The following is a 26061-nucleotide window of genomic DNA, read 5'->3' as shown; positions in this document are numbered from 1 at the left end:
GATAACAAAGCTTTTAAAAAAGTTATATTTACAGTACAGAACCCGTTATCCGGAAATCAGAAAACCGGAAAACCAAAAAACCGGAACGAAATTCAATAAATTTTCCCGCAATTAAAAAAAAAAAAATTTTTTTTTCCTCATAGGATTTTAGGATTTTTCTTTCTTTTTTGAAAGATGTTTACCTTACCATCATTTCAGAAATAATCATTAGTGTATTACCTTATCGTTTTTTCTTATTTTTAAGATTATTTCCAAATATTTATTTTTTTTAGTTGGGTTTAACACTAAAAAAACAGCTTTCTGTAGCGATTCAGAAAACCGGAAAAATCAGTTATCCGGAATAGCAATAGTCCCGATCATTCCGGATAATCGGTTCTCTACTGTATTTTATTTAAGTAGGTTAAAATTTCGTTATTAAATTTATTTTTTTATTTATTTAAAAAATACATGAACTTGATAATTCACACACACACAGACAATCGATAACATATTGACTTTTAAGGAACTATTTATTTTCCAAATTTTTTTCTTTAATATTTTCAATTTGACAAAGATTTTAATTCAGCTTGATTTAGACTTTATACCAAGCATTACTACGATTTTTGAAATCATTAAAAGTCAAGACAGAATGGCCAAAAGGGTCAAAAAAAGTAAATATTTAATGAAATTTTTATTTGCATGCATAATTACATTATAATAAATATAAAAGCATCAATATGTTCCACATTGATAAGTAAATCCTAAATGCATCATTGATTGAGCATATCTATTTGTTGAACATTATGAAATTCATATTTCACACGGCAAAAGAAGAAAAGGTACTTATTGGTTATGTTTTTTTTTCTTTCCTGTAAAATTAAGAATTTTTATGTTGGGTTCAAGAATATAGCGAGTCCTGTTGTTTGTTTACAGAAAACTTTGACCTAACACCCATCTACGACCAAGGCATCTTGTTAAGTGAGGGCTTTGTCGAGTATTTAGACAAGGCTCTCGTATCGTCGGGTTTAGTTCTCTTTTCAGTTCACATTACACAACCAGGTCACAAAAATAAACTTTTATCATAAATTGTAGATACTAAGAATTGTTTTGAAAATATGGGACAACATCATTAATAAACAAACAAAGTCACTTAAGCCAGGTGCAAAGTCACCTAAGTGACTAGAAAAATTCTTGACTCCCTCAAAATATTCTAATATATTTTATAAAGAGGGAAAAAAATTTATTTCATCCTTGCAGAAATCAAATGACAGGTGGCTTTTTAGTGTTTCAATTCATAAGAAACATTATGGTTTTGATATCCATTCAATGTTTGTAACGGTAACAATTCTAGTGTTTGTTTCTTAGTTTTTTTTATTTATTAAATTACAGGAATTACAGTTGAAAATTTTATTTCACCAAAACTTTTACTGAATTTCATTTTTTAATTTATTACTTTAACTCAGTTATCGCAAAAAGGCACATGCATGACCCATTTAACTTAAATAGCCGAATATAACAACGAGAAGCTAGTCATTTATTTCACAGCAAATGCCCACACAGTCACAATAATACAAGATGCTGGATCATGAAAAATTTTCCCGCTTACTAAAATTTTACAATTTTTGACAATGATAAATCAATAGAATCAATGATAAATCAAACATCAATAGAATTACAGTATTTTTCAACATGATAGTAATTTCCAACAAATTTCCAGCTAAGATACTAACTTTTAATATCAATAAAGGAAATTTAACACAAACACAAGAAGAAATAGGGAAAAATAATGAGCTTAGAGAATCAAAGGAAGTAAGAACTAACTTGAAAAAGAAATAAAAATAAGTGTGACGGGAAATAAAAATAAAGAAATTATGTAAATGCAAAGTGTCATTAGAACGGGTACATTTTGAATATTTTTAATTAAATATATAATAAATGTTATCTAGAAAATATCTATGAAACATAGCCAAAAAAAAAATTTTTTTTTAAAAAATTGTATTTGCGTAATAACGTGTGAAATACTTTGAAAATTGTATGGAATGAAAAAAATTAACGACTCGTTCTCGGGATGTGTAATTCACCAGTAAAAAAAATAAAATAAAAACTAGTAAGTCATTAATCTGAGCTTATGAAGAATTTTTTTTTATATTTCTTATGTATTATTAACATTGAGAAAATAAAAATCATTTTTGAGCTGAAGATGTGTTTAGACATACAGTAACTTTTCATTTTAATTCTTTGTTAAATTTTTATTACTGAATAAATTACTAATAACATTTTTTTCCTAATCGTAAAATATTTACTTTATATGGATATCTTAAAAGACATTATTTTAAATAAAGACCACTTTTATTCAAAAAAAAAAAAAGATCCAAAAATTTGGAAACAATAACCAATATCTAATGGTATCCCTTTTTAGTAGTTCAGAACTTATGAGGAAGATTGTTCACACTAATTTCTTTGTAGACAATCTTATCCAAGTTCTAAGTTCCAGGCAATCTACATTAATGAAAATTCACAATACACCTTCAAAACAATGAAATTAATAATCAAGAGCAAAAAATATTACAATTTACAACAAGCTTATTTTTTAACATTCAATTATCTTACTTGCATCAATTTATAAACATAAAAGATTTGGCATATTTAAGAATAATTTAAGTTGTACTTTAGAGATTTAACACTTGTTTGAATTATAGCAATCCAATAATAACTACGAAATTTAATTTATATTCTGAGTTGTATACGAATATATAAAATGCACAGCAAATTTATGATTTTAACTTATTTATCCTTTTTACTAATTTTAAGACTCTAAAAAGGCAGAGTATATGTGAATACAATCAAATGAAAATAAAATAGTTATATTTTGATTAGATTTACAAATAAATATCATTTATATTGATCATTTTTAAAACATTTCCATAAATGACATGAAAAAATCTTCGAATTAAACTTGTTTATTAACTTCACTGTTTTGAAAGACTTCATACATGAAAACACACGCACACATCAAAAGAAAATAAAACAAATATGTTTCGATTAAAAATAAGCTTAATCATTAAATGATATTATTTACATCAATTTATAAATAGAAAGACTTGACAAGTTAAATATGATCCTCAAACGGTTAAGTGCGGCAAGTTATGTTTGTTTACATTCCAATTTAAAAGGAACGTCACTCATACCTTCTACACCTACCGATTCAATGAATTTGCATTCATTAAAAATTTCGCATTTCAAACCGAAATTGATATTACCTGATATAAAAAAGTATAGAATTTCACTTTATATTGACAGAATTAAAGTGAAATGCTTTTAAAATCCGAAAAAAATGAGATTTTTTGTCAAGTTTTACCTAAGCCTACTTTTACGGGGGAGCACATATTTCATATCTTACCCTTTCAAGTTTCTGAAAATATTCTCTTAGAAAAGAGACAGGATTTTCGGGCCTACGGACACATAACTGAACTATGCAATCTTTTAATAATTTTTGAATATTGTGTCGCTGTACATAAGCCTCGCATTCTCGCAAGCTCTGCTCTTCATCACCAACGTTAAAAGACGCCATCTTTTATGTTTTGCTTACCATAAGATCTGATTGACCGACTGCTTCGACCGGAATTGTGAACTCACAGATGACGTCAGGCGCTCTGTTATTTTCCCGTTCGTTCTCTTTCCCGTTCTCAATCTCCAGGAAAAGGGGACTTCATACAGGCTTTTTCCTTCCTTTTCTCTTTATTTTTCCGGATCGGTTTCTGGACTTCTCCACTTTTAACCAGCAATCAAGACTGTTCACTCACACAGCAAACCCCAAATGCGAATAGGCTATTTTCGTTGCTAACCTCGGAGGATATTTTTGTGAATTTTATATTTTGGAAGCCATCCAAACAGCAGTTGTAACATATTTTTGGAACAGAGGGGGTTTAATCTCTGTAATTTTCTCTTCTAACTTTCATTTCATCAGATTGCACGAGAATTCTATCTTTTATTGGAAATATCAGGAGATGAATTGTTTTTGTGACAGCCTGACAACCAAAAGTACTGCGTATGGTGTTCCCAAATAGAATTTGGAGAAAGAGTAATTGAAACAGACTTCCGAAAATAAATGGTTTCAAACATTGAAGTTTCAATACACACAATACCATCTCATCTGAGTAACTTTTGTTCAAAATCACAATCAAACTAACAAAAAGGGTCAATTTGTTCTTAATTTGAAAGCTTGATCTCGTTTATTGGCATTTTAACATTTTTCATAATACAATATAGCTCACACAGTTATAAAAATATCCCTCCTATTATAAAAGCTTTCTAAAAATAATCTTTTAGTCATCATGCAAAAATAACAGTTTTATGTTTGAACTTTAGAATCTGATAATTTGATAAAGAAGAAGTTTGTTGAAATTTTCGGAACAATTTTTTAAGGATTTTTATACCAATATTATATTATGGAAAATAAATTGATAAAAAATAAGTCCTCGTAAATTTATTTTTAAGAATTTTTATTCCAGCGTTATATCATAGAAAAATCACGCATGCATGTCACATTTTCTGTAAGGAATATCATAAAATAATTTTGCAGTTTTTACGTAATACGACAGTCTACACACATAACCTTTTAAGTAAAGGTATAAATTTGGAATTTATAAGTAATTAAATTTTGGGGATTTTTGCATTAAAGTATAGGTGAAGATGTAGGTAAGAGGGGAAGATAAGTTTTCGTATATCATTTGAAGCGGTTTTTCCAAGTTAGTGTTTTATCTATAAATTTTTTTCCTATTTTCTAAATAGATTTGATTAAAAAATAACAATATGACCACCCATCTTTGGTAGGACTAAAGTAATCAAAACCTGTTTGATTGCCGGGGGGGGGGGAAAGAGAGGAGGTTGTTTATTAGAAACATCTCCAAGTTTCACCAGTCAATCAAGCGAGTTTTTCTGTTTTTTCTCCCCCCTACTTCATTAGTGTTTCGACTAAAACTTTTTTTATTTTTCTTCTTACATGAGCCGTTTACAACACAATTATCTTAATTTGAATTATTTTAAACTTAAATGCCAAATCTCTTGATTCAGTTATAGCTTTTCATATTCATATAATATTTACCAAATAGCAAAGATTAACACCTCTAACGCTTTGTTATCTCTCTATGTTTATATTTTGGAAGAATTTTAAAAAAAATAATGTACATTATTTAATCGTATTCATGAAAAATGGAGTTATGTTATGTGCATGAGAATATGTAGCTAAGGTGGAAGTAAGTGATGAGAATATAAACATAGTTAATATAAAATCAAACTTATAAAATCTACACACGTACTTTAATTTTCATTCAAATGAAGTACTTAATAATAATCTCTCACTATCAGATTTTTATTTAACAGTTAATGCCATTTAAACGCTGCTTAAAATTAAAACTTTTTTTTTCCAGCGAATTTTAAATTCTTTAAATACATACTGAGATTATTTTTACCTTCAAAATCATTTAAGAGGTTTTATAAATTTGATTAAATGTTTGGTTGGAATTTAATAATAAAAGTATGAAAAAGATTTTCGGAACGATTTTGGACTTTTTTCTTGTTCGTTGCATACAACTTCTTAAATTTTAAACCGATTTGATTTAAAGTGTTACATCATATATAGTATTGATGTCTAACGTAGTTTATGCTTTGTATGTAGGATTTTTTTCTCCAGAGTTTTTAATTTTTTATTAATTAAAAGACAAAACTCGATTAATACATTTTATCACAGAATTATTGCAATGCTGCATAAAATGATATTGCAATAGCTTTTTTTTTTTGTTTTCCTCCATTATATTATAAAAAACTAAATTTTAAAATCTTTAAAGCCTTGTTGTCATTATTTTTTGCTTTTAAAATAACACAAGAGAAGATATCGGAATAACTTTTTAGATTTTTTTTATTTATTCATTTATTTTTATTTTTTTTAACCTATGGAACAAAACTGTAAAGCCTTTACAGTTTTTTGTTGTTTTTAAAGTCATTAATAAAAATTCTTTTAGAGTGAAAATTTTTCAAACTAGTCAAGCTCTCATATTTGACTTAAAATAATAAATTCATAAACGCATTTTCAGTTTCCTCAAAAATAAATTTTTTAATTAAAATATCTTCTTTTCTTTTTTTTTCCTTCAAAAATTATCTTCAGTTTATAAATTTTTTATTGTACCTATTTCCTCAGTATATTTTGAATCAGACACCTTGATTTTTGCAATAAAAGAAAAGAAAATATGAATTACCATAAAAAAAAAGAAAAGAAATCTTTAAACTGGATGATCAAATTTTACATCACTTGCTACTTCAAGCTTCTGACTTAAAAGCATGTTTGATTTTTTTCATAAACTGAACTTACTATGACCCTATAACATTTATTTCGTTGGATTGCGAAATTTAAAGTCACTAAATAAAAAAAAGTTGCTTAAAAAAAGTAAAAATTTAACCAGAAACGGAAATTAGAGTTATGTTTCCTTTGAGAAACTTTATATAATTAAGTTTATTTCACGAAAGTTTAAAAAGGAACTTATGAGTTGGATTCGTCTGTCATTTCAAAAGATGACGGTGAATTATATATATAAAAAAACTAAAGTATTTTCCATTTATTTATTTAAAAACAAAATCTTTGGAGTCTAAATATTTCAAAAAATAAATTGGATTGTTTTCGTACCATGATAAGAAGAAAAAGAAAAATGAGTAATATTTCTGTTTTAATTAATACTATCATGAAAGAAATTTTAAGTTAGTCATATTTTCTTATTGCAACTGGTAAAAGTTTTCTTATTATAAATTTACTTTCATTTAATTTTATTACTTTCGTTATTTTAGTTATTACACATAGATCGTCTTCCATTAAACTTTTAAGAAAAATTTGTTGTATCATAATATCGGTACCACCGAGCCAAAGTTCATTGTAAATTTGTGTGCAAGCTTAATAAGATGTATATTTGAATCATATTGCTGTTTCAGTTGAGCCATATTGTGAGGTAATTAAGTTAAAAAATTATTAATAAAAATATTATTTTATTTAAATCATATATTAAATGTCATAAAACTGGAAGATAATGCCAAAACTTGCGTTTGCGCATTCATTCATCGTATCTTTACTTTGTCCTCTTCATTACTTAATATAGTTTTTGAGTTTAAAAAGGCGCTTTAATTTCGGAAAATCCCCATGTGAAAATAATGCATATTAGAACAATTTATTTTCGTGACGGACTACTTAATACACGTCACTACGTATGTTATACACTACTATGGAATCAATTCACAAATAGGATAGATAGCTATAATTTATATAATCTTAAATAGTTTCAATCCTAATTCACAAATTCGAGAATTAATAATTGAAGAAAATAATAAAAATATCAAAACTGATGTGAGATAAACATTACATTCAGAAGTATATTTCCCTTTCAAAGAAAGAAAATAAATAACTGTAAAAATGGTCAAATTTCAACCGAACTTTTGATACATCAAATGGTATTTTAATCAAATTGTGAATAAAATATACAAAAATTAATCCTAAATAATTAAAAAATAGATATTTATGATAATTAATGTTAAATATTTGATTAGTATCTATAAATATTATAAAAATATAATTAATTTAAAATATCTATTTCCCCATTGATATTATTTCTTAAATAATATAAATAAGAGGAGGTAAAATATCAACAAACCCGGCATTTTTTAGAGGAATAGGTGTACTGAAAGGAATATAATCTTCCGACAAATTGTTAATATAAATATAAATGTATCTTTTTTCACAATTTTACCACGTTTATATTAACTTGCCTTCGTGTATGTCTGTTCGGGTGGAATTTTGTAATCGATTTTAAACTAACTTCCCGACTAGCTACAGACTTCAAATTTGGCACATAGTTCAGAATTGGATGACAATGCATGAATATGACGAGAAAAAAGATATACAAAGTAAAATAAAATTAAAGAAAATTTAATATTTTCGTGATTGTCTTCTGTTGTCGATTCGATTATTTCAAATTAGTGTCACGTGTCAGTTGAAAAAATTTGTGTACAGAGAGTGAAAAAATTGAGATTTTGGAAGTGAGCACAAAAAAAAAAAAAAAAAAAAAAAAAAAAAAAAAAAATAAAACAATTATATTTTTAAAAACCACGTTTTTGTAGTGGAGAATAATAATTAAAAAATAAAAATTTGAAAAACGAAAAACGTGGGGCGCATGAAATACAGAAATATATTTCGTGCTCTCCCCGTTTTTCGTTTTTCAGATTTTTATTTTTTAATTATTACTCTCCACTACAAAAACGTGGTTTTTAAAAATATAATTTTTTATTTTGATTTTTTTCATAAAAGTACGTAATGTACTTTTAAATACCAAAAATTGTCCTCATCAACTTTCAATCGCTTGAGGAATGGTGAAAATGAACAGAGATAATAATAATAAAAAAAAAACGAGCTTTACGTAATATTATTTCTTTCTTTTTAGACTTTAAATAATATAACTGATAGGAAATAAAATATCAACATACCTCCGGCATTCTTTATGGAAATAGGTGTAATTAAAGGAATATAATCTTCCAACGAATCGTCAAACTAAATATTAAGTTATCTTCTTTCACAGTTAAAAGACTACGCAATGTATGTTTAAATACCAAAAGTTATCCTCATCAGCTTTGAGGCATGTTGAGAATAAAGTACGGTGATATAAAGGACCCAAGCTTTACATTAAACAACCAGCGCCAAAATATTTTGGAAATGGGATTCCATCCAAACGCCGGTGATTTTTTGAAGGTTGACGATCCGATGTAAAGAGATTTCTTTAAATTATAGCGTCGAGCTGAGAGTATGATTTATACGTTCATAAGTCTGTTAGGGGTAAAAATTCTTGCTAACTGAAATCTATTCTAAGATGCTGGTTCTGAATTGCGAGAAGAGAAGAAGCTTCTAGAAAATGCAGATTTTTAGGAAAAGGTAGTTTGCGGTTTCACCTCACCTCTTCTCTAGAATAATGAAAGAAAAAATTTTATTTTTATTTTTAACCCTTTTTTTCTTTCTGTGAGGTGCTAATTCAAAAGATTTTAAAAATGCATTCAATATTCGACATAGAGAAATATTCTTTTTTGGGACAGTATAGTCAGTTGTCAAGATAAAAAATATTTTTTTTTCCTCTAATTAAAATATAATTGAATTAAAAAGATATTTTGAAAACAACTTCCAATTTATTGATTCTATAATTTCTAAAGCTTATTTTTTAAAACTCACTAATTTGTCTATCTCATTATTTCATTAAGATATTCAGTTAAGCAACATCGGTTTTGCAAGCCATTTATGGATACTTTGGTGTTTATACAGTATTGTTTAAAGAACATTTCATGACATTTCAGCTCCAAACATTGAAACTGGGCACGTTTTGCAAAAAGTGGCTATTAAATGAAAAGGACCTATCGATATCAGTCTTTGACTTATTAGGTTTGAGGGAAAAGTGACTACTAAATTATTAGAGTCTATCGGCCATGGGTTATTAACTGAAAATTTAAATTTTCAGGTCTAGCGTAGCCCATAACAGAATTTCAATAGGAGAGTATTAGTTTCTGAGTTATTTTTCGTGAAAGGTAAAGATTTTTTTATCGTACCACGCAATTTAATTTGTAAAAAATTATAAAGCAGGGAAATTATGATTTTTTTCCAGTTACGTATTTTAACGTCTGGTGAAAAAGAATCTGTCTAACGTTCTTCGAATGTAAAATTTATTTTGGAGTGATTAGGTTGTTCAGTTGCGTTTTCCAAAATACGCACTTCAATCCACTCCAATATTTTGATTTGTTTGCAACTCTATCTGTAAACTATCCTATAGCAGAAAGGACAAATAAAAAGAACGAGTGAAGCGATCTGAAAAGAGGTTCGTAAGCAGTTCCGAGGATTGGTTAACAATAAAGAGCAAAAAGCGTAGGCTCTAATATTACGAAAATAAGTTCTAAAAGTTATTAAAGTATAGAAACTGAGACATTAAACAAGACTATGGAGAAAATTTAATGTTTAAAAATTCAATGACATATTTCATGAAAACTTATTTTTGTTGACGAATTCATGTATATTTCATTTTAATGAGACTTAAGCTAAAATTCATCCTCTCATAAACCATTATATTACCAGTTAACAATTGAATACTTGCAACTGGAGAAGAAGTGAAGCGATTATGCTTAACCATGTGTTTAAAAATTGGATTTAATTGGATACCTGTAAGCGACATCAGGCGTGAGTGTCGAGCCTGATATACTTCAGAATCGACTAAAGTCATGGAACCTAAGGATCCTCTATAGTGATTCAGGGGGCTCTAGATCTACCTAAGATGACGTCACTTGCAGATATCAAATTAATGTATTAAATAGTTTGCAGCACGGAAAAATATTTCGTAAAATATCGTCTGACAAAAATTCTTATTTTTATTTTTTCATTTTATAAGTATTGCTTGGATGGAAACATAATATCAGCAGTTTTTGTTAATGAAGCTGGTTGTGGCTCGATTAGAGTGGAAAAAAGCACTAATGCTTATAATAAAATAATTGGTTCGATTAATTGACAAAAGATAATAAAATAATTGTGTTAAAAGAAAATACTATTAGATATGAATGAGAAATTGAGAAATGAAATCTAGATTGGACAACATTAGCTTTCACAGGCATAGAAATTTGAGAAGACTTTTCTGTATTTTTTCACAGAACTGTTTGGAATATGCAGTTTTAAAGAGAAGAATTATTTTCATCAAATGAAAGAAGCCGTGTAGGAGAAATAAAGTGCAGCTAAGGTATGATACATTAATCATAATAGTTTTTTAGTCGTTATTAATGCATTAGTTCAGGGATGGGCAAACTTTTTGGGTCGTGGGCCATAAATCTAGAAAAAAAAGTTTGGTGGGCCGAGTAAAAACTTCTGAAATAAAATAAAGTCAATTCATCATTGAGTGCACGTCACTCTACATCAACTTTGCGTTTTTTAGTTGCCATTTTGGGATAAAAAAATGTTTACAAATAACTCAAGAAGGCAGTAGCCATTTTATGCATTTAATAATTTCACCATTATTTACAATGACATTGTATGTGTGCAACTTTTCCATACGCAGTAAATTATGTTAGAACTCGAGCCGGCAGAAAAATCCGTTTGTTGGAACTTAAAACGCGTAGTCAGCCTCATGTGAAGTACAATTCACCTATATTAGATTCCATATGTCTGCTCCTCGAGAAAGACAAATACTAGTTGGAGCTAATCTACAGCTATTCTATAAAGAACTTTTGCTGTCAACATTTTACCAGTTAAAGCTGTTTGTGCTAACTATTTTAATTAATTTATGTTTCGTAGAACAAAAATAGAGAAAGTGAAAAGGTCATCAGTACTTTGCTAAAAAAGAAATCAACAAAAATAGTTTTAAACAAAGTAGATATATTCGCCACTGATCGGCTAGTTAAAATTCTGTCCGCGGGCCGGATAAAATCTTCCGGCGGGCCACAGTTGGCCCGCGGGCCGTAGTTTCCCCATCCCTGCATTAGTTATTAATGCATTCATGAAATAAAACGCACAAAGTTATTCCGTTTTCGAACACCCTGTTAAATAATTATTTAATTTTAATTGAGAAATAGTACTTTAGGTTAGGGATTTATTACAGAAATGAGAAGGTTTACAGCACTGTTTTAAAAAAAAACTCAAAAATTTTTCGTGAAATATGCAATTATTAATTTGAAAAATCTTTGTTTCGTCTTATGGTTTTATTTTAATAATTAAGCCTCGATATAAAATTACGATTTATATGACAGTTTTGCAATATATTTGTATCATAAATCCTCATAAGATCCTTGTGAAACATAACCATAATCAATAAAAAAAAATTCTTTCTTTCCTTCTATGGTTAAGGCAATTAAGCTCAAATATAAAGTTACAATTAGAGTGACTTTTTTTCGAATATTACGAAACAAAATTTCGAAAGTTCCTTTGGAAACATCAAACCATTAATTTAAAAATCTTTGTTTCATCCTATGGTTTCACCTCGATAATTAAGCAAATTATAAAGTTCCGATTTACCAAACTGTTCTACAAAATATATATATTACAGAAAGGTCCTTGTGAAAGATAAAACCATTGATGAAAAAATATTTGTTTCATTAATTCCATGTTTTCATCTACATAAGGAGGTATAAAAGTCAAGGTTTACAAGGCAGTTAGTCTACAATATTTTGTCTTGTCTTTAATAATGAAAGAAGAGCTTGTGTGTCAATTCGTGTCTCTCTTAAAAATCCAAAGCCGTTTTTGGCAGGGTTTTTAAATTTGAGCAGCGTCATGGAGATAAGGACATTTTTACAAAAGAAAACTACCTTTTTTTGCCTTACGTTTTCTGACTAGAACTTTAAAATAGTCAATAAAATTCAATAGAAATTTTTGAGCAATTTTTTATTAATGACAAAAATATCATTTAAAAATTTGAAACAAATTTGCAGATATAGCGAAGTATTTAACAAATTGAAGATATTGGGAACATATTTAAACCTTATTGATAATTATGAGAAATCGAATGTCCTAAACGCCTCTAAAATAACAAAATAATTCTCTAAGTATTTTTCGAAAAATTGAAAAAAATGTCAAAAATTGAAAGTCTATTTATTAATATTGTAGGGTAGTGTATTTTGAATGTTACCTGAAACAAACATGTTTGTTTTGTCTACAAAATTGAATAATTTAAAATCAATGGTAATTGGCAATGATATGGTTATGGTATGGCAATGGTACTTAATTAATTTTGGTGATAGGCACTACCGATACTGTGGTACCGAATGCACTAATAAAGGGTTTAATATTGGTACCAATTTACCAATTATAGGTACAGTGGTTTTTAAGTTTTTATGGCCTTTTGAAAGGGATAAGTACTGAAAAGAATTTCTTAACTATGGTAAATGTTGATTTTCATGAGTTGGCCTCGGCAATAACATCATGCCTAATAAATGTAGTGAATCTTTATTTTGATGGGGTGAACATCTAAAGAGCTGTTATACTTAATCTTATGACATAAAGCCGCCGGAAAAAACAACAAATAATAATAAATTAAAAAAAAAAGTGGAATTATTTTAGCATTATCTACATACCGATTTAGTGATTATTTACATTTATAGTGATCAGTAGATTCGGCTAGTTAACCATTTATACAGATAGATATGGGTACATACGGATACATATATACGATATATGAAATATATAATTGAAAAAAAACCCTTTGTTTTCTCCTTCGCCTTTAAATTTAATTAAGTACAAATTTAACTTTACAGTTAGTTACATTTAACAAAGTATTTTACAAAACCTCTAGATATTCTTATAAAACATATATATTGCTAATTAATAAAATGTTTGTTTTATTCCATAGTTTCCTCTAAATAAAATGAAAAATATAGCATTAATCTACCGTTACGGTTTACAAGTTAGTTTTACAAAATATTTATATTAAAGATTACAAATTCTTAAATATACAAATATTAATTAAAATTCTTTATTTTATCCCTTAGTTTAATCTGAGTACTCTCGAATTAAAAAAGGAAATAAAAATATTTTCTAATAACGGTTCAGAACAAAGTAAAGAAGAGAGTACATATAACAAAGCTTTTAGAACGCCCTTGGAATTCAGGAATTTAGTAGTTTTTAAATTTTTCAATAATCAATTCTTCCGCCATGGTTTATTCCGAATAATTTGATGAGTGACTTATAGAAAAATGGAAGGAATGACAATGGAGTGCTAAAGCATTTTCCTCAATTAAAAATAAATATTTTATGAAAATAATTAAATTTATTGATTTTAGGTTACAATAAGTTTATTATACGAAAACTAGTCTAGAGGTAGTAGAACCTAATATCAAGCATTTTAATGTAATAAAAATAATTAGCATAAAAGCAAATTTAGTATTGTTTCCTGGTAAAGGTTAAAATTTAAATTACAAATAGCTTATTGAAATGCTAATACGAATTAAATGTATTCTATTTCGAAATACAATGAGTAATTTTTCATAAAAACAATAGGATTAATTCTGTACTTTTATGCATTATGTTTAATATTAAATAGTTAAATATATTAGCTTTATTTCAAATAATTAAGAGCAAATTTTATCTATATCAAAAATGCATTTACATTGAAAATTAATTATAATTTTTAGAATCCAAATCAGTGAGTGACTTTTTATAAAATTAAGTAGATAACAATCCGGAAATTACATTTATTCTTGATAATGAGAGTAATTGAAAATCAATAGAATAAAACAAAATTAAATATTATTAATAGTAATAAAAAAAAACGTTAAACTTACCTAATTTTTGCGTATACATAAAGTAACGCTAAATGCTATGGAAATTATACAACTAAGTGGCATTAGACAATATCTCCAATTTTGTTAAAACAATTTCAATGTGGGGTCATCAATTAATGACGTCTCATATTTTCTCAATACTTTTGATTTCTTTCTCCCTTTACTTCACCTTACCCCCTCTTTTCACATGTCCCTCTATATTACATAAACTTATACTTTCAGTTCAGGAACAAAGCACAACATTATAGATCGTATTTCAAATTTTATTATTAAATTTTGGCTTTTGTGTTATGACATTTGCAAGCGTACCATTAATAATTATTAGAGTATTTAATTTGATAAGAATATATTTAATTTGTTGATTTTAAATGCTTAAATTTAAACCAAAATAAGGGGTGTCACACTAACGGCATTATTGTGGCAATGTGGTCAGCACTGTGCTCTGGCCGCTTTTACTTTCCAGATACACTGGTAGCCATCGATCTGAAGCTGGGTGGACTTCAAGCCGTCACTAGAAATCGAACTCCAGTTGCTTACAATGACAGTTCAGTGCCTTAACCTCTAAGTGTTTAATCTAACTACTTAATGTGTAAGACAGATCGTAAAGACACGGTTCCCAGTAGAACACCGAAGCAAAGCATCACTGGCTGTGGTCAGTAAGCGGGTGGGTGACCACTTTGATGAGCTTGCGTAGGGACCGAGGATGCACGGTATTGATCCTCGTTAAACTGTTCTACCGTAAAGTGCTCGATTTCACGGGCAGGTCGTCCGCAAAGCAGGGGGGCCACCACCTCTACAGAGGATCAAAATTGCGATGGCATGTTTTCGGATCATCCTCAGGGATGTTTCCCAGACAGTCGCCATAAGCCCATTGTGTAACTCTAGTGCGGCGTCAATAAATTACCTACCTAACTATTTAAATGAAGTAACTAAGTGAATGTAATATTACAGTCTACATGACTGGTTTACAAAATATTTTGGTCACAATATGCCCCCCCCCCCAAAAAAAAACTTGTGCAAATATAATCGAAAAGATTTTTTTTTTAGCGATTTTTGTAAAATTTTTAATACAATACATACATACAATTAAATTAAATTTAACGGTTTACAAAACCGTTTAATAAAATATTTGTATTACAAAGCCTGAAAAGATTCTTATGAAGCATATTATCATTAATCAAAAAAAATATTTCTTTCATCGTATGGTTTTATGAAAATAAAAAGCACAATAATTAAGCATAAACGTAACGTTATACGGTTTGCAAGATTTTACAAAATATATATTTAAAAAAAACTTTTCCCAAAAATTTCTGTGGAACACAAAATCTTAATTAAGAATTTTTGTTTTTATCCCTTTAATATAATGCACTCTCATTATGAGCGCATAATCAATGCACTCTGAACTTAATTTGAAAATTAAAATATTTACCCTATAACAGTTCAAAACAAAATAAAGAGAGTAATTATGACTTAACTTTTAGAATGCACTTGGATTTTGAAGTATTTTAATAATCAATATTTCTATCACGGTTTATACTGAATAAGTTGATAGGTTTATAACAGGCTAATAGAAAATTGATAAGAATGATAATGAAGGTTATAAGAATTTTCTTCAATTAAAAATACATATTTTTTGAAAAATATTTAAATATCGATTTTAAGTTTCAATGGAGTCATTTAATAGAAAATGAATAGCATAAAAGAAAATTTATGGTTATTTTTGCTGGTTATAGTTAAAAGTTATAGTTTAAAAATGTAGTGAGCTATTTTTTGTAACTGTGTCGAGAAGTTTGTAATTTATATTTCTGGTAACGAGAACAAAATTAACAAAATAAATGGAATAAAATAAAAATAATATAGTTTAATAATATAGTTTAATGAGTCAATTTAATGATTTTTTTTAACCAGATACATAAGGAAAGTAAGGCTACATGTTATTGATAGTAAATCATGTCAACAATATTAATTAATTTTAAAAATGAGTATAAAAACTCAAAGTTTATTTACGAAAGTATAAATGGAAATATATTTATTCTTATAGCATGTTAATTGCACTTAAAGTTAATTCAGCTAAAATATGTAATAATTTAAGCAATATAATCAAGTTAATTTCGCTGCAATAGTTGGGGAAGTTTTTTGTTTAAATGACAGTAAATATCGATAATTTTGCTTAAGTAGAAGTTATAAGTATAGTAAAGTAAAATTTATTTTATTTTATAACTGGCGTTGAACAGCCGACCCGATTCTAAATTTACGTCACATAATATTCAACTCCGTAACCTTGTAATTTTTACCCCACCCAGAAGACAAGGAAATTTCTGGATAAAGCATTGGGAGAAACTAGCTTTCGTGGAGGACTTTTTGGTGAAACTAACCCACATTTGCGTTACATGGAAAGAAAAACCACGAAAATCTATAACGGTATACGGGTAGCCCGATGGAAAGCGGGTTCTAACCCATGATTCGTCTATCACTGAAGATATTTTAAGGCAGCACTGTGATCGGTGTGAGCTGAGAGCAGAATTCATTTCAGTCAGCCACAGCTGGGATTCGAACCTGGTTCATCTCATTGGGAGGTGAACGTTCTGTCCCCTGTTGTTTTCACGACAAAAGTAAAATAAAATGCACTTAGCCAAAAAAAAAAAAAGGGTTTTCAAGAGGGGTCACTCAAAAAAACTCGCGTGGTTTTCTTCCGGGTCAGGCCGTCTTTGTGGTGAACCCTAAATAAAACTCATTCATAAACACCATATATTAAGTAATTATATGTTGTAATCTAACAATAAAACTTTATCATCGGTTATTATTTAAACAATATGTTCATCATAATATGACTGTCATTTTTTCCATACAAAAAATTGAAGTTAAGTCTTATTCAAGGAACATACGATATTTTTATAATGCAGTATAAAATCGCAAACAAGGATCAAAGGCAGGGCTCGAAAAAACTTAGAAATTTTATCCGTCCCCGAGGACGGCTTGTCCAACAATGTACCCGTCCTCTTTTGAAACTAACCCGTCTCTTCTAAATAAATAAAAATATAATTTTCTCTTATTTATTACTAACAATTATATAAATTGCACAATGAATTAGTAGTTACTAAGATTACAAATACTAGGATAACATTATACGGTAATAAAAGAAATAATAGGTTACTAATAGTAAAACCTAGTATTTCTTTAATGAAATAATTTATTTCCTTAATGAAATAATTTAAATAACAAAGCTCAAGTTATATGTCAATTATCATGTCAATTTATCCGAGGGTACTGCGTTTTTTAAATGAATCAAATACGACGTTTGTCAGTTCCAGAATTAAGCCAATGATTTACAGAGGTTTCTGCACAGAAATCTGAAAGAGGTTTTTCATTTAGGTAAATGTTCATAATTGCGGTTGACGCTTCTTGTTTAAGACCAGTACGTAATGTCTTTTTTTGTAAGTTTATTGCTGAAAAGCCTCTTTCAACCGCTGCAGTACTCCCAGACAGAGAAAACTTCCATTCCACCATGCGCAGTATGTTGCTGTATTTCGAGATTAGAGGGTCATTTTAGAAGTGAGGAGCTTGTAAGATGACAAAAATTGAAAATATATCACGAACATTAACGGGAAAATGGCCGTCCGCGCGGACGTTGTATTCGAGAAATTTGTTGTCCGCGGGGAATTTTTGACCGCCGAGGACGGGCGGACGGGCGGTTTTTCGAGCCCTGATCAAAGGGTATCTTTGCAAAGGGTATCTACTAGCAATATTGAATTTAAATATGATTCAAAGAACGAAACGTATCTTTGTAATGTCGTACAACACTAGAACACAACATATAAATGTTATCATAATGTAATTAACTGAGACAATTGTACTTTCTCACAATCAAGATACAGGTAGAGAAATAATAGGAGGACCGGAAAGTAATAGCGTTTCAGCGTATTAAATATTCGTTAGTCTTAAAAACCAATTCATTTTTTCGATCTATTTCGATTCATTTTAGATCCAGCTTTTAAAGGATGTCGCTAACGAGGGTGAATACATTATAGATTAAAAATAAAATCTTGATCTAAAAGAAAGTATATGTCTGGGAACTCTAGAGAATATTTCTCCATTAAATGTGAATACTCAGATTTGGCATATGATATCAAAGTATAGGCATCTTTGGTAAATAAGAATTTTCCAATCTATTTTTTTCTTTATTTGCAACGATTGAGCCAGCCATGTAGAAAATGTGTATTCTATACACTCCGTTTGGTGCAATGTGCTTTCTCTTTCTTTGCTTTTTATAGCTTGGATTTTGCTGTTCTTTTTCCATATTTATTTTCACTCAGCTCCATCAGGAAGATAATATTTCAGAACAAATGCTTTTGTGGAAAAATCACAAGGTTATTTCATTTCTTATTTTTGAAAGAGAATTCCTCCTTTATATTTGGTATAATCGAAATATCATGGAATTGGTTAAATCTGAAGATTTAAGCCTTAGATACCAAATCTTCACAAACTAGTTGTTTTAAATTATTATTAGACTTATTCATACTATTAGACTTATTTATATTATTAGACTAATTACACTTATATTTTTTCCTTACTTTTTAGAGCTTGGATTTCGTTGTTCTTTTTCCATATTTACTTTCACTCAGCTCCATCAAAAAGATAATGTTTAAGCACAAATGTTTTTGTGGGAAAATCACAAGAAAGCTATTTCATTTCTTATTTATGACGAAAAATTCTTCCTCTATATACAAAACAATAGAAATATTATGGAATTGGTTAAATCAGAAGGCTTGAGGCTTCGGTATTAAATCTTAACAAATTAACTGTTTTAAATTAATACCAGACTTTTTGCATTTATAATATTAAATTTATATTTCTTTCCTTACTTTTTATAGCTTGAATTTCGTTGTTCTTTTTCTAAATTTACTTTCACTCAGCTCCATCAAAAAGATAATGTTTCAGCACAAATGCTTTTCAGGAAAAATCACAAGAGGGTTATTTCATTTCTTATTGTTGAAGAATTTTTACTTTATATTGAAATGATCGAAATATTATGGAATTGGTTAAATATGAAGGTTTGAGCCTTAGGTATTAAATCTTAACAAATTAGTTATTTTAAATTAATAGCAGACTTTTTTTTGTATTTATATTATTAGACTTATGATATTTCTTTCTTTACTTCTTATAGCTTGAAATTCGTTGTTCTTTTTCTATATTTACTTTCACTCAGTTTCATCAAAAAGATAATGTTTCAGCCCAAATGCTTTAGTGGGAAAATTACAAGAAGGTTATTTAATTTCTTATTTTTGAAGGAGAATTTTTCCCATATATTTGGAATAATTGAAATATTACAGAATCGGTATCAAATCTAAGCAAATTCGTCATCATCATAGTTGGCCAGACAGCCCAATGTGAGCCAATGCCTTTCTCTGAAGATTTCTCCATGACGACTTCCAATTTATCTCTTATCTTAGCAAATTAGTTGTTTTAAATTAATTCCAGACTTATTGTATTTACTTTACTTTTTATAGTTTGGATTTTGCTGTTCTCTTTCTGTATTTACTTTCACTTAGCTCCATAAGAATATAATGGTTTAGGATAAATGCTTTTGTGAAAAAAATCACAAGAAGGAAATTTAATTTTTATTTTTATTTTTAATAAAAAATTCTTCCTTTATATTTGAAATAATCGAAATATTATGAAATTGATTGAATTTGAAAGTTTAAGTCTTAGGTATCAAATCTTAAAAAATCAGTTTGTTTAACTTAATATTGGGCACATTATTGTTAAATGCTAGTTGTCCCGAAATTCACGCCAAAAATATTTTAAAAATTCACGCATTTTTTTAAAATTTTATACTTTATGGTTATGTATGGAACGGAATATCAGATAGAAAGTTGGCCAATCAAGCTCTGGTGTCGAAATTTTTAATAACATTATTGCATACACGGGGCTTAACGTCGTTGATACGGCCCTCAATTTAAATTTTCAAAGTGCGTTGTTGCAATAAACTTTTGATTTAAAAAAATCAAACAGAAAAAAGTTCAGAAACTTGAAATTGAAAAATCTGTGAGAACAATTTTTTTCAACAAAACAGAACATTTAATAAATACAACATTCCTCAATTATAAAAACACGTTGCTCTTTCGTGCATCGCTCTATTTTGATAACCCTGAACTATCAGCAGTCATTCTGTCTTTATTTTTCATCGTCAATATTTTATATCACATATGGCGTGAAATTCAAATCTTGCTAGGATTTTGGGTAACCTTTAGCATATTAATATACTTTTGCATTTCAACAAACTGATGGGACAACCTAAATACACCAATATACACTATCCTACAACAATGGAAGAAACACTTTCAGTTTTTGATATTTTTTTTGTATTTCTAAAGAAATGCTGAAAAGAACTATTTTGAAACTTTAGAAGTGTTTTAATTAATGCGATTTTTCATACTTCGCAATGAAATTTAAAGCTTTCAAAGGCTTAAGAGACAGACAATAAATTGCGAAAGAAAACAAGTATTTTTGAAAACCCTACACCAGAAAATCAAGCAATAAGCTTGTAACTTGCATCAATTACTTCGGTTCTTATTTGAAATAATTGTATAAAACTTTGCAAATCTAGCTTAAAGATTAATGAAGATATAAATTTTTTTTATAAAAGACTAATTTTTTTGTCTTATCTTTTTTATGCTATAACTTTAAAAATATTCAGAAAAATCAAACAAAGTTTTCGGAATAATTTAAAATTAATTACAAAATTATTGTTTCAAAGTTTGAATTGTTTTTTTAAATGCGCATGATATGAGTGTTTGAAGTAGTTCTTTTGTATTGCGCATGTGTGGAAAAAGACTAAAATTATTTTTTCATAATTTAGTAGTGAATCAATCATATTTGGCAACTAATAATAAAAATCCGATTCAAATTTCTTAAAAGCATAAAAAGTTTCAAGCAATTTTCCAAGTAGTTTTTGTACAGTTTAAAAGAAAACTAAAAATAATCGGGTTTTCAACGAATATTATTATGTAGTATTGCAAATTACACTACCTTATAATAACCGGATGGCATGAACAAAATTAAATATGTGGAAAATCCCCTATCGTTTTGAGCTTACTTAATAAGTACAAAAACTACTTAGAAAATTGCTTGAAACTTTTTATGTTTTTAAAATAGTTATATCAATTTTTTTCCATTAGTTGCCAAATACCATCCACTATAAAACTACAAAAGAACTACTTTAAATGCTGATATCTAACGCATTTTTAAAAACATGTTTTTCATATTTTAAAGCAATAATTTTGTAATTAATTTTAAACTGCTCGAAAAATTTTCTTAAGTTCTTATGTTATATTATGTTCTTATGTTATATTTTACTACATGTTCTTAAAGTTATAGCAAAAAGTCTAGGATAAAAAAATGAGTTTTTTAATAAAAATGTTCATATCTCCGTAAATATTTAAACTAGATTTTATGCAATTATTGCAAATTACAACGAAAGTAATAGATACAAGCTATAAGCTTTTTTCTTTACTTTCTGAGATAGGGTGTCCAAAAATACCTGCTTTTCTTTCTCAATATATTGACGGTCCCTTAAATCCTTAAATGTTTTAAATTTTATTGCAAAATATGAGAAATCGCATGAACTAAACACTTCTAAAATTACAAAATAGTTATCTCAAGTATTTCTTGAGAAATTCTAATAAATATCTCCCATTATTGTAGAATAGTGTATTAAATAAAAAAATCTTTATTCGTAGTAATAATAAACTCATGCACATTAAATCATATAGAAATAGTTTTATTGAACCTAAACAATTTTTTGAATATGTTTGAAATAAACTAAAACAACATAGTATAAATTGAGCTTGTCTAAAATAATTAAGCAATGTGGTTGAAATATTATAGCTTTCAATACAACAATGCAAACAGCCTTCAATAGAAAATCGATTTTAAAAGTCAAAGCAATGTCGTACAAACGATAATATTATAACAGAACACCTGGCTTAGTACAAATTGCTTAGATTTTTCTTCCAACACGCAACACAGTTGATGAATATGGCGTAAATTATAAATATCTTTCTCCGATTCTCCGGTTTTTAATGGTAGAGAAAGATCATTCAGTGTCTTCTAAGTATAAATACCTTTATAAAAACGCCAACAACCACTTGACATTTTCAGCACATAATCAATAAAAGGTGTTACTTTAGGCTTTAAACGGCGGTAAATCTATTTTTCACCTAACTTTAGAACAAGTGTTAACTTTTCTATTGGCTGCTTCAGGGATTTCCATTAAAAATAGTTCAGCAGTTCTTTATTTTGTACCATAAATGTTATCTCAAATTTCTGCCAAAAAAGTTAACAATGTATAAAGAGATTATATAGTGTGTTACAAATTTATGGTGGTGTGTAACAATTGATAGTTAATATAGCATAAAGAATTCGACAAAAATGAAAATATTTGTTGTTAATTTCTTGGAATCTTTCGAAATTTGAATTATAATTTTGTTTTGTTTAAGTTCGAATAGATAAATTTTGCATCTAGATTACATCGCGAAAAAATTCAGGTAAAATTACCCAACTGTATCGTAATGACATTTCTAATTTAAAAAAAAGCACAATTCTATATAATGAAACAAAATATACGGTATTTAAACCAGTCGTTTGGTAATTTTGATTCGTTTTTATGGCAATGGTTCACTGGAAGTTCTGGTTTTTCTAAATTATAATTCTGATTTTCTCAAGTAATTAATAGTTCATCAGTTCTTTATCAAATAAATTTAATAGAATAACCATCCTGCTCTAACTTATCATGTAATGTGATAAAATTACGAAATTTTACCACATTTACCAAATTTTATCACACATTATAAAACAAATTTTATTGTTAACTTTATCAATACGCTTACCAAAATCATTACCAATACGCTTAAGTAAGAATTACTAAGTTTTTTGGTGCTCCCATTGAGCCAAATTTTACCATATTCCGGTAATTTTGACCATAATTTTTTTTCTCTGAAAAAGATAAAATTAAACTGCTTCTAAATAAAGACATATTTAAAGGTGGCATATTCATGTTAAGTTTAATAGATAACTTAAATGTTTTATTAATCTCAATTATTAAAACGTTTTAATTTATTATTTTATACATTGTTTTTATATACTTTAGAAATGTAACTTTACAAAAAAAACGTTTAGTTAAAAAAAAAAAATCATAATCCTGATTTTCTTTTTAAAATTCAGAACATGATAAAAAATGTTTTCAATGCAATGAAATAGTAATAAATTCATGTTCTTAAAGTCATAAAAAACAGTTTTATTTAAACTTAATTATTTTTAAAAATGTTTGAATCTGAGTAGGAGTAGAATGAATAATGAAATTCTTAAGCGATGCAATAAGAATATTTTTTTGAACAGTCAAATACAAAAAAGATTCAAATTAGAAATCGATTTTAAAAGTCAAAGCAATGTCGTACAAATGATAATATTATAGCAGAACACCTGGCTTTCTTAGAACAATTTGCTTATATTTTTCTTCCTACACACAACGCTATTGATGTGAAAATGGTATAAATTAAAAATATCTCACTTGGAACCTCCGGTTCTTAATAGTAGAGAACAATCATTCAGTGTCTTTCAAGTTTAAATATCCTTATTAAAACGCTAACAACCACTTGACATTTTCGGCACAGAATCAATAAAAAGGTGTCACATTTAGGTTTTAATGGCAGTAAAACTATTTTTCTTTTAACACAGATACTTTATGGCAACTTTTCTATTGGCTGCCTTAGGGATTTCCATAATAAAAGCTGCTGCGATAAGAATTTTATTTATAGAACTTCGTAAAAATAAAGTAGTTTTATAGTTCTTTATATTGAAATGAAAATTTTTATCTAAAATTTTTGTAAAAAAAGGCCACGAAGAGTTACAAGTTTGCGTAGGCGCGTATAACGAGTAAGATATGTTAGTTTAAGTAAAAAAACAGATTTCGGCATAAAAGAAATTTTTTTTGTCTTGTTTAAATTCGTGTAAACAGAAAACGTTTTCTTCGAATGTAAGCAAAGCCATTTATGTATCGTTTAAGTTCGTTCCAAAAGAAAAGAGGCAACTTGTAAAAAAAACAAAAAAAAAAAACAAAAACATGTATATGCCTTAGCGTTTTGATACGCAAAGTTCAAGGCTAAATTGTTGTACATTATATTTTAAAAGTTCTTAACGAACGATTTGTTTCATGAACAGTACTTAAGTGACTAATATATTCAAGTAAACTATACATTTTACTTTCGGAGAGATGCAAATCAAACGGCCTCTTTCTTATTTATTTATCTATTGACATACACATGCGGTCTTGTGTGCTTAATACTAATAACAACTTATAAAATCAAAGCAAACTAAACAGAACAACAAATAGCACAAATAAGAGGACAGCTTTAGAGATCCACATTGGATTTAAGTGGGATTCGAACTCATTGACTCCACTTTTAGATCGTCTGACGGGAGCTATCACTTTGCCATAAAGACTCCATCCTATTTTTTAAAAATGTCGTCTGCGTTCTTTTGAGTGCAAATAAAACATGACAAATAATCGTTTTCATTTCATTCAAGTTCAGTAACGGTAGTACGCACAAGAGAAACATTACTGATTGTGATCCGAAGACATGCTATCACAATTTTGATTATCTGCTGAGTGGATGGATGGCTCCCCTCCAACGGTAGAACTGTTAAATGAGGATCGATATCGCACTCTCGGAAACTTCGCAGGTTGATCAAAGTGGTCCATCACCCACTCAGTGACCGTTGAAATTAATCTTGATTTCGGTAGCTTCACTGTGAAACCATTATTTAAGTTAAAAAAATTATTTTGAAATATTAGACACGTGAGCTATAAGCGCGTTGATGAAAGCAGATCTAAATTCAACGGAAGAACACTAAAAATAATGTGAGGATCTATCTATAAATTAAATTTAATATGTAACGTAGATGATAAGAAATTTTCAAATTCGTATCGTATCCCCGAATGTGAATATTTTAACTAATTTTAACATAGCTTTTACGTAATTGGAACGAAGGATCATTTTAGGCATTCGACTGTCGGCCAACAACTTTTCCACAAAGTTAAAGATATATATATATATATAAATAAATAAATACAAGAAAACACGAAGAAAGTTAAGAAAAACAATAAGTTTCATTTATTGCGCTTAAGCTGCAAGTAAACAGAACTCATTAGATAAGTTCAAAATGAAGAATAAATCAAAGAAAAATTATAGACATATGTAATGGGGGGAAATACTAAGGAAAAGGGGGGAAATAATAAGGTAAAAAATAACAAACAACAGTTTAAAAAAAAAGGGATGAAATTTTATTTAAAAAACCGGAAAAAAAGAAGATATAATCTTTTCATAAGTCCACACGATTATATCCGCAAAACAGAGTGCCTTCTGATATTGTATCAATAAAGCCAAAGCAAAATATATTAATACAATAGTGTGAGGAGCACTCAAAATTTTTTTAATTTTTTTTAATAAAAAATACAACAAATAAAATAGAACACAAAAAGTAAAAATAACACGTAAAAACAGAAAATAAAATAAAAGAAAAAGAAAAAAACAGTATAAAAATGGACTATAAAGCGAGTAGCGAAATCAGATCAACTTACATGGACGGGAAATTTTTCAAGAATAATTTAAAAATGTTTTCGCAGAAAGATTGCCAGATTACAAAATATGAAAACAAAAGATGAAAACAAAAGCGCAAATTGAGTGTAACAAGAGGGTT

At 28.1% G+C, this 26061-nt stretch overlaps 1 protein-coding gene across 6 annotated transcripts in view; it reads right to left on the bottom strand.

The window, feature by feature from the left end:
• Positions 1-26061, bottom strand: part of LOC107451128 (protein kinase, cAMP-dependent, regulatory subunit type 1) — a 136862-nt gene that overhangs the window by 30165 nt on the left and 80636 nt on the right. The window contains exon 1 of one of the 6 annotated variants that reach the window (XM_016067125.3): positions 8500-8876. The exons of 3 other annotated variants lie outside the window; for them this stretch is intronic. In XM_016067125.3, coding sequence (XP_015922611.1) covers positions 8500-8508 — 9 coding nt within the window. In that variant the 5' untranslated portion in view covers positions 8509-8876. Of the gene's footprint in view, positions 1-3379; positions 3839-8499; positions 8877-26061 lie in introns of those variants that run through there. 2 more of the 6 variants (XM_016067127.4, XM_016067123.2) reach the window with 2 other exon arrangements.

The sequence above is a fragment of the Parasteatoda tepidariorum genome, chromosome 10 (assembly GCF_043381705.1).
Source record: "Parasteatoda tepidariorum isolate YZ-2023 chromosome 10, CAS_Ptep_4.0, whole genome shotgun sequence".
NCBI lineage: Eukaryota > Metazoa > Arthropoda > Arachnida > Araneae > Theridiidae > Parasteatoda > Parasteatoda tepidariorum.
Note: the sequence above shows the minus strand (reverse complement) of the source record. Positions and strands in the feature narration are given on the sequence as shown.